Source organism: Physella acuta, unplaced genomic scaffold (genome assembly GCF_028476545.2).
Source record: "Physella acuta isolate Inbredline_101_S28 unplaced genomic scaffold, ASM2847654v3 ptg000042l, whole genome shotgun sequence".
NCBI classification, from domain to species: Eukaryota; Metazoa; Mollusca; class Gastropoda; family Physidae; genus Physella; species Physella acuta.
In genome coordinates this window covers 130,476-141,477 of record NW_026731562.1, presented here as the reverse complement: position 1 = coordinate 141,477, position 11,002 = coordinate 130,476, and the positions used below count along the sequence as shown (strand labels likewise).

Below are 11,002 nucleotides of genomic sequence, written 5' to 3'. Positions count from 1 at the left end.
AGACGCCGCACCGCCAACACCGAGTCAGAAAAACTATGTAATCACCCAACACGTCGGCTAGGCAAGGTGTACAAAACATACATCAAAAGAATATAAAGACACCGCCGCCAACATCGCCTTACATTTATTAAAAAATCAAGATTGAAAACTTGAATTGATTAAGAATTTCTATTTGGTAATATTATTTATTATCTAATATTAACATTTTTTGGGCAAATGGCCTTCGGGAGTGTCCATTCGGGCAATTGTCGCATTCGGGCAAGTGTCTTTCGGGAAAACGTCCGGCTCTTATTTCAAAATAGATCTTCAATATGTGGTTAAGGTAACAACTGTGGTTAGTGTTAGATTTGTCATGCGTTATGTTAGTGTATATTTTGGCTTTAATTAAAAATATTGATATCTAAGGATAGTTCTTTATTAAATTGTTGAGGCCACTTTTCTGGCTAGACATTAGTAACATTTTCAAAAGCTTAATAAAATTCAGAGGTTTTTTTTTTCAGAAAGCCGATATACATCTGCACAAGTAAAATAGCTTTTAATGTCAAACATGTCAGCTTTGCTTAACGCTACACAGCAGCTAATGACGGCATCAAAAGAGGGTGATGAGGACACTATAAAGCTGCTGATTGAGAACGGGTGTGATGTTAATGCTATCGACAGTGAAGGATGCAATCCTTTAATGCTCGCCTCCTTTAACGGACATGAAAAACCGTTAGAGCTTCTTATTAAAAGTGGATGTGATTTTAATGCCTTCAAACGTGATGGGTTTAACGCATTAATGATGGCCTGCGAAAAAGGACATGATAAGTGTGTAGAGCTTCTGATTAAATATGGCTGTCATGTTAACGCTACCAACAGCGAGGGTTGCAATGCTTTAATGCTTGCTTCAGTATACGGGCACGAGAAAACTCTAGAATTGCTAATTAAAAGTGGATGTGATGTTAATGCAGTAAAATGTGATGGGTTTAACGCCTTAATGCTAGCGAGCGAAAAGGGACATCTCAAATCTGTCGAGCTTCTTGTTAATAATGGATGTGAGGTTAATGCTGTTGATAGTGAAGGATGCAATTCATTGATGCTTGCTTCAATATATGGACATGACACTATTCTTATGCAGCTAATAAAAGGTGGATGTGATATTAATGCAGTAAAATGTGATGGGTTTAACGCTTAAATGCTAGCGAGCGAAAAGGGACACCCCATATGTGTAGAACATCTAATTAAAAATGGATGTTTTGTGAATTCTGTCGATAATGAAGGATGCAATTCATTAATGCTTGCCTCTATACATGGACACGACACTATTCTAATGCAGCTAATTAAAAGTGGATGTGATCTTAATGCAGTAAAATTTGATGGATTCAATGCTTTGATGTTAGCGATTTACAATGGTCACTATAATGCTGCTGAAATTTTAATCAAATGTGGATGTCAAATAAGTTTACAGGAGAATAGTGGAAATGATTTTACATTGCGACAGTTTCAACAAATAATATTTTCTCTGATTAAACATGACTTCAATTTTGTAAGTATCGATAAGTTAGATTGGGTTGTGATTTTTAAAAATGTTCTAATTACCCTAAATTTCTATTAATATTATTGTTGCTAAACTTGGGTAAATATTTTTTATATTTATTTAATTATATACATATTTAATATATAAAAATGTGAATAAAAAGAAAACAAATACTGTTTCAGAGCCTATTAAATTTTTCATTAAATCAAAAGTAGATCTTGTGAATGTGTCCTTTAGGTTTTTGTGAAAATTATCAATTCAAAATTTATACCGCAGCATGTATAGGTCTTCCAAAATACTATTACTAGAATCGCTTTGCTTAGATTTAGTATAATTCATATTAGGTAAATTGATTTGATGTGTATATATTTAATTGAAAAATGTCTACGAGTCTTGTATACATATTATATACAATTAAAGCAGGTCGAGTGAGAAAACAAGATAAATAACACGATTTATATTCCGTTGCAAAAAAAAACTTTACAATCCACTTATTCACCAATAGTTCTCATCAGCAATAATGTAGCAAAATAGGAATAAAAAGAAACAATGGTGCAGGTGCTTTATTACATATTTTTCTAGTACTCCAACCAAAGTTAATGTAAAATAGCATTGAATACAAAGATAATGAAATTTTCAAAATCTAAAAATAATATGTGTAAACGAAGCCGTTAATTCATGTAAATTAGTTGACTAAAATGTTCAAGACATTAGATATTATTCCTGTACTTTTAAAATTATCGTTTCAGATACCAAATAACATTTTTTATAAACAGTGTAACTCGTATCTATTGGATGACGATATATACAAACAAGATTTTATTATTGCTGTTCTACTCAAGTTAGCCTGCAATGAAAAAGCAAAAGATGGAATGAATAAAAGCGATGAACTGATAAAAAACCTAATTAATTTACAAAGATCTGGAACTGTGTTAATGAGTAAAAAAATATCTTCGATTTTCTGGCACATAAATAAAAATTTAGTTCAGCTGCATCCTAATATAGGTATGTATTTCATTTTTAAAAAAGTGTGTTCTGCCTGTTGTGCATTCGACGCCAATACAAATATTAGACTTAATGCTACTTTATTTTGAAATTTCAATATAAATAATTATTTTAGTAAGGCAAATGATATTATTCTAAAAATTTCAGAAACTCACAAATTCACAGGACATATATATATATATATATATATATATATATATATATATATATATATATATATATATATATATATATATATATATATATATATATATATATATATATATGTGTGTGTGTGTCTGTGTGCGTGCGTACGTACGTACGTGCATGTGCTGCGTGCGTGTGTGCGTGTAGTTGCGAGTGTATGTATAATTAGGTAAGTATATTCCTGTTGCTTGAAAGATTTTCAAGTATCAATTATATTGTTGTACCAATGTACATGACCGAGTTGACCAGAATGTTTCCATTATTATTGTTGATACGGGTAAAAATCATGTTTGTATTAGATCTTGCAATCAAAGTTACTATAAAATTAAAAAAAACAATAAATAACTTAATTAAGCCTTAAATAATTCAGAAATATGATACGTTTAGTATCAATGTTACAGATGCAAATCCAAAGAACCAGAAAAAAAATATTTTTAGTTTAAGGCTAAATATCTTTATGCCTAAGTTAAAATCTGACGTTTCACTTTCTGACAAACCTTGATTGGCTGTACAGGGACTCCCTTATCGATATTCTTGAAACATCACTTCATAAAAATTTCATAGTAATTTGTACTCGATATACATTTTTTTTTAAAAAGTTCAAGACTTAGTTTAGCCAGTTTTGTTTTTCATTTCTTTGATAATGTAAACAAGTAAATTGTTTTTGGCTTTTAAAAAATTATATTTCGCTAACTAAATTACCTAAAACATCAATTACATCAAATCTTCAGTAAAGTCCAACAAAAAACAAACAGTCAGATTTTTAAAACCATATTTATTTTTATAATATCCTATATTATTTAAAAATATTTAATAATAACTTTGAGAAATTTTCGGAAGGCCATTGAGTAACACAAAATTATGCGTTTTTTTAAAAATTCTTTTCTAAGTTAGTATTGCATTATTTTTAGTTATGAAGTTTGGTTAAAATCAAATTTACATTTTTTGAATACAAAACTTCGAAGATTCTTGACTATCCCATGTCCTATAATGTTTAATAGAGCCGCAATTTGAAAATTTATAAGCAAAATTTCAAAATCATATAAACATTATGTTTAGCATTATCTTACTAGATTTTACACCAGTTTAGTGGTAAGACGCTCACATTTAAAAATAAAATTGCAATTAATTATTTTTTAATTTTTTTTTACTAACTAACAATTTATAGAAGAAGTATATATATATATATATATATATATATATATATATATATATATATATATATATATATATATGTATATATATATATATATATATGTATATATATATATATATATATGTATATGTATATATATATATATATATACATATATATATATATATATGTATATATATATATATATATGTATATATATATATATATATATATATATATATATATATATATATATATATATATATATATATATATATATATATATATCATATGTTATTGCTAAAAAATAGCATGTGGATTTTTCCCTGCAAGAAAGCTTGCCATTTTTATTTCACAAATCTGTAATGTGTAGCTCGAGTTTAGTCTTTACTTTTCTAAATTTTACTTTAATTGTACAACATTTACATTACAATTACGTCATCAATTAAAATATTAGAATATTATATTGTTGAAGAAAGGTCGTCTTAAGGTCTGTCTCCATTTTTTGCTTAATCATGGGACGGCATGATCAAATGTTTAAGCTTTCGACTTCTTACCCAAAACTCTAGAGTGCGGATCCCAAGTTTGAGTCCCTAAGTCGTCCCTGAGTCCTCCCACCTCTTATGGGCACTTGAAAAGGTGTTTAAGTGTCTGATTTATCATATGAAATATAGTAAACACATTTTTCTAATTAAGGTATATTTCAATATAGTTAGTCAAGCAATTCAGAATTTTACATTTAAACATAAAAAGTCTTGACAATAAGAAATTTTAAATATTTTACCACTTCTCTGTAGATTCCTTTTATCACTACCCAGTACCAAAAATTTGGAAACTAGGCAGGCAAATGGGACGAGGTTCCTTTGGTGAAGTATGTGTGCTGATAGATGAAAACAACCCAAATGATGAAAAATTTGTCGTTAAGAAACAGAACGTCGAAGAGGCCAAAAAAGATAAAAATAAAGTATCATGAAATTTTATTATATAATTTTACTCTCAAAATAAGCTGTTCTTCTTCTTCTTCTTCTTCGTTCTTAATTATTAGTGTTGAGGCGGATCGAGATTTATCTGCCAGTGGGTTTTATCGAGACTTTTGTTCGAATTTATCAACCATGAGCTTTCTTGCCGACTCGATTAAGCGTTACGTGTCAACTGGTTATGCGCCATTGAGGCCATTGACTCCGATTTCAGCCTGCTTTTCTTTTTGGATTTGCTTCCATAGCCTTTGTCCAACCAAGAACAAACTACAAGGCAGCAGTTGTTTAATTTTGGAGTTGTCTCTCCTAGAAGAGTGGCTGTCCCCAACTAACGAGCCTCATCTGCCCGAGGGTTCGAACTCGAGACTTTTCGGTTTAGCAACCATGAGCTTTACCGACTCGACCACGCCGACCCCTCAATATGCTGTTAAATTAGCATTGTCGAAAGTACCGGTGCATCTAATCAGAGACGTAGCGATCTATTCCGGCGCCCGGGTCTGACTTTCAATTTTGCGCCACCTCCCACCCATTTCTATATATATTTTTCATTTCTGTCTGTGAAAAAAAAAGCCCACCCCCATTGGAAAGGTTACTATCCCGTAACATTTTCTTTCTCGGTGTCACACAATTGTTAAATCAGTGTGTAATTTAGTTTCAAGCCTTGAATGCGTTTACTTACGTAATATTGATTCAATACTTCAGTTTAAAATTTTTAAAGTAATTTTTTTTACCATTTAGGGCAGCCGAGGTAGTTGTTCTTGATTTATTGTTAGTTGAAACGTCATGCCTTGTTTAACTTATTCCAATAATTTTAGTTCAGTTTCTGTTTCTCATATTATTACTTGTTTAGGCTTATGGGAAAAAATATTAATTTTAACTATTTGCTGTAATATAATTTTTAAAACTTTTAAAAGTCTTAGTTGTTTTAATTTGAATAATAGTGGAATTTGTGTGTCTGCCATAGTTGCAATATCTTTTAAACTTTTTAGATAATAGGCACTCATTGAAAGAACTTAGTAATCTTTCATGCATTATTTTTTCAATAAAGAATTATACATATTTAGTATGTATCAAGTATTAGAAATTGTATAGTTTACCAATAACTGTAAAATAATAAGCATAAAAATTGATAGTCTAATGTTAACTTGAAATGACGAACATACCTATGTGTTTGTTTAGAACACAGCTTATCAGAATATGAATAATGTTTTTGAAAATATTTATCTTCTTCAGAACCTTTTAGAGTTGCAAATTTTATTAAAAATAGAGCATAAAAGAATCGTGTCATTTTATGGATTTATTTTTGAAGACAATTACCTTAACCTAATATTTGAATGCCTAAAAAAAGTAAGTATTATAAACCTGTGAGGATTTATTCAGATATGTTTCGACAATTACTTGGTCACTAATATGTTTAATTTGTTCAAGAATATTTAATAATAAAATAAAAAGATTTATAAAAGAAATACATTTGCAATATCTTCGTATTACAAAGAATACCGTGTTTAGATTAAAGTAATTGATATCGATGTCATGACATAAATGTAAACTTCATGAAAGATAGTATAATATATTAGCTACCTTTATGTACACATAAATGTTTTCTTTTATTTCAATAAAAGTGCATGTTTGAAATATTGCACGTTTATAAAAATGCCAATACAGTATATACATTAATCAACTACTTACACAAAGTATACATTTCATTTTTTTAGGGTACTTTAAGAAATTTTGTTCACTGTAATCATCCGCTAACAGAAGTTAAAATAAAACGTTTTACAAGACAAATACTAGAGGGCCTATCATATTTACACAACTGTAAACCTAAGATTATACACAGAGATATCAAAGGTAAGAATGCAAAGTGTTAAAATTATATCAATAAAATGTGAATTGAAATTAACAACATGAAACTATACTTTTACACATGATGCCAGGCTAAATTAGTTCCCTTACGTTTGTTAGATAATTTTATTTTTAGTTGACTCAACGGGGATTACCAAACTGAAAAATACATTTTGTCGTGTTACATTTTTAACTGATTATATGTATAAAAATCAACAATTAAGTCACTTATCATTGCGGTGGGGAAGAGACACCAGGGAAAAGATGTGTGAACCTTTAAGAGAAACGCGTGTTATATTCTTTACTTAATTCAATAAACAGTTTTAAACTTAAACAGTTTGTTTAAGTTGTCATTTAGATTACGGTTAATTATTAAAGCTGTGCCAGAAATAGCAGATCAGTATATATATATATATATATATATATATATATATATATATATATATATTCTATTATATTGGCTGGTTAAGCACCCGATAATAGACACAGTGGCGGCATCAACATGTCTTTACAGCATTGTTTTTTTCCACAAAAATGTATCGCATAACATATACAAATAATAAATGACGTGGTATGAGTCGTATTTTTGTGCAAATTATTACTACCAGGTTTAAATACAATAACTGAATTGTTATTGTTATATTAATTTTGTTTTTCTAGGTTCGAACATTTTTCTTGATGATGAAGAAAATATCAAACTCGCAGACTTTGGACTTTCTCGACTAATCACATTGTCCAGTGCTCCAAAAACTGATGGTGTTGGAACAAACAAGTGGATGGCGCCTGAAGTGATGGATCCAAATAATGAAACGTACGATGAAAAAGCTGACATATGGTAATTTAAATTCCTATGCATTAAATCATTTCTTTTTAATTGTTAAGTTGTCAGTTGTCCAATGAATAATTTAAATGTACATTTTTTACCAGGAGTACTGGGTGCACAGTGGTTGAAATGGCAACAAAAGAACCACCGTTTGCTGAATTAAACAACGCCCAGGTTATAATAGTTGTAGCTGTGAACAAAGTTAAACCGAAATATGATTTACCGGAAAATTCATCAGAAGAGCTAAAAATGTTGTTGAAAACTGTTTTCAAATTTAAACCAGATAAAAGACCTTCAGCGGACAAGATATTAAACATGGATTATTTTAAGGAGACTCAGCCCTAATAAAGGTTTTGAAAAAATAACACTTCATTTTAAAAAACAAATATCACTAAAGAATTATGCATCACAAATAAGTAGTAATGATATTTTGTTTATCTTACTATACCCAAATTTACTTTAAAAGAGTGACGTAAACATTTAATAAATATTTAATAATATTATTTGTAATTAAATAAACAGTTATACAATTTTAATTTCTCTTACATCTGTGAATTTAATTATATATGTATTGAGTTTGCGTTTGTTTTTTTGTTTGTTTGCGTGTTGCGTTTGAGTTTGTGTTTGTATTTTCGTTTAAATATCTTGATTACGTGTTTCTATGATCACAATGTATTTTTGTATGCTTAGTAGGTGATGACAGGGTATGTCGTATTGAATTCTTGAAAGACCTCACTGGTCTGTTAAGAGAGGTTGGTCTGTTGTTAGGTAAGACTAGTCTATTAAGAGGGACCTGTTCTGTTCAGAGAGGCTGGTCTTTTGTATGGCAGACTGGTCTGTTTAGAGTGACTCGCCTCTTGTATAGTAAGAATGGTATGTTGGAAGAGACTGGTCATTTGTATGGTAAGACTGGTCCTTTGAGAGGGGCTGTTCTCTTGTATGATAAGACTGGTCTATTGAGAGAGGCGCTATATTAAAAGATAAAACTGATCTTTTGTTTAAATAGTCTTCTTCCTCTGCTGTATGGTGGCTTCAGAAAATACATTTTTAGATTATGTAATTAAATAATTTCAAGTTTGATCTTAGAGTACCGGGCATAAGACTCAACTGTTGTTTCCAGCTCTCTTTGTGCATTTTATCTTTTACAATTTGTATTTCTGTGAATTTCAGAAGCATATCGCTTGTCATGCTGATGATGTTGTTTTGTGTCTCTGGTTTGCAGAATGCTAGCCATTCTGCTGAAAGCTTTTAATAGGAATGTACTCAAACTGGAAATTATATCAAATCACTTTATCCCAGTTCGTTTTTCTAGCTGAGGACACGTGTTGTTTTTGCCTTGATTCTCAATGGCTGGTGCAGGAATAACTTGGACATCTCTGGTTTTTCGCGGGTAAACATTGGACATCCATTGTTTTTCCATTGTGGCATGTTTTTAAAAACCTAAATATTGCGGTATTGAGCTGAGTTTTTGCTTTCATATTTTTGTACAAGTTAGTTATGCACTCGTTTTAAACGAAACGGACGCTAACTCAAAAATTTCAAAAAGTGAACATCTGTGGCTTAGCAGCCGTGGACATCAAATATTTATTTATTATTTAACATAATAACTCGATACAATTTGTTATTAAAACTAAGTTTGTCTACAATTAAAATTTAATATATTATTATCATAAATGCTGAAGAATCAAAGCATAAAGAAGTTCGTAAAAGCGTAGTTGATATTTAAGAACATTTTAAATTTTAAATTAATTTCGTATATAAGGTGATGACTCTTTTTCTTTGTATTTTTACGTTTAATATTGTTCCTCTCTTACCGCCGCCCCAATCGAGAAAGGGGTTCGAGCGGTAAGAGCAGGTTTATATTAAAAAATACATACAAAAAATAATAAACCATTTATAGATTATCATTTTTTGATGGGCACATCATATTCCTATTGTTTATATCATTTACTTCTTCTTCGTTCTTAATTTTAGTGTTAGAAGGGATCCCCTCAATTCTCTCAACATAATTAAATATACGTGTCAACTGTTTGTGCGCCATTGACTCCGATTTCAGCCTGCCTCTCTTTTTAGATTTGCTTCCATAGCCTTTGTCCAACCAAGAACAAACTACAAGGCAACAGTTGTTTGATTTTTGAGTTGTCTCTTCTAGAAGAGTGGCTGTCGCCAGCTAGCGAGTCTTATCTGCCCGAGGGTTTGAACTCGAGACGTTTCGGAATAGCATGAGCTTTAACGACTCGCCCACGCTGACCCCTTATCATTTACTAAAAGAACACCATTTAAAAATTGGTTAAATTTGCGGAGGGAGTTTTGACAAAATAGGGTTAACATGGGTTGATATGTTTTACTGGTGGGAAACTAATACAAAACGCCTAAATGAGAGGAAGTTGCCTTGGTAATGGTGAAATGTAAGCTGTCCTTTTTTAGAGCACACGTGTAGACATACGTTATGCGGTCTTTGTGAGGTCCTTCAATTATTCTGTAGTATATACATCGTCATAGCAGTGGCTACATTGTTTAAGGTGTTTGTGAACGGTACTTTTATAAAATTCAATTACCGCGATTAATGTGTATTGGTTCTCGCATTATCTGCATTTGACTCATTCTCTTTGATGGGGTTTTGGACTAATTTTTTTGTTGTTTTGGTAGAGCTACTTGCCTGATGTAATTTCCCTGGTGTCTTTTCGTTAACTTTAGTTTGCGGTTTTGGGGTAAAATGGCTTTTTTCCATTCTTCACTTCTGTGATTTACTTGTGTCAGTCTTTGTTAGAGGTGGTGTTATGTTCACTTGTCTTTTGTGTCTACTCGATTGCTGTAGAAATTTTGGTATCAAGATATTATCTGCTTCTATCTTTGTCTCTTTATTTGGTAATGCTTAGGTTATCTACTTTCCCTTTTTATGGAGCTGCTGTTTTTGGGGGGGGGGGGGGGGTGTATCGGGTACAGAATGAGTAATTTTTGGTGTTTTTGTTATTTTCTCTTGTTCCGATGTAAGGCTGTGTTCAGTTTTTCCTTTTTGTTGAAGTGTTGTCAGTTGTTAGTTGTTAGTTGTGACTGTGGTTTACTGGTGTTTGCTATTGCTGTTTTCCCAGCTGGTACTTCCCCTGTAATCGATGTTGAGACTGTTTGTCTATTGGTTTGGGGTCCTTGCTGGTGGCTTCTGTATTGCTATCTCTGTTGCCTGTGTTATTGCTGGGTCTTTATGTTGCGATGGCTATTGGTTTGTTGCCTGACAATGGTTTGTCCAGTGTATGTTAGACCCGCATTTTTGACATGCTTGCCGTCTGCCTGGTATTGCGATTAAAAACTTTATTCTGTCTTCGTAAGTGATTTTAATGTAGTGTGGGATGTATTGTGGGTTGTTATTGTAGATGGTGAATTTTCGATTGTTAGTGTATGGGATTGTAGTGATTGTAGGTTCTGTTTTTTCATTGTTCTAAGTGATTTGAGTATTGTGTAATTAATAAGTGTAGAAGGGACCAATCTGAAGGTGCCGCTGACTTTATCTTTCTGGT

General features: G+C 31.2%; 1 protein-coding gene across 1 annotated transcript; it reads left to right on the top strand.

Annotated features, from left to right (window-relative positions):
• The first annotated feature begins 547 nt into the window (after positions 1-547).
• On the top strand, positions 548-7,832 carry LOC131944199 (mitogen-activated protein kinase kinase kinase 2-like). The gene is made up of 6 exons (XM_059304733.1): positions 548-1,127; positions 4,640-4,806; positions 6,053-6,166; positions 6,535-6,670; positions 7,325-7,499; positions 7,592-7,832. Exons 1-6 carry the CDS (start codon positions 548-550, stop codon positions 7,830-7,832), a joined length of 1,413 nt encoding a protein of 470 aa, XP_059160716.1.
• Positions 7,833-11,002: the final 3,170 nt, after the last annotated feature.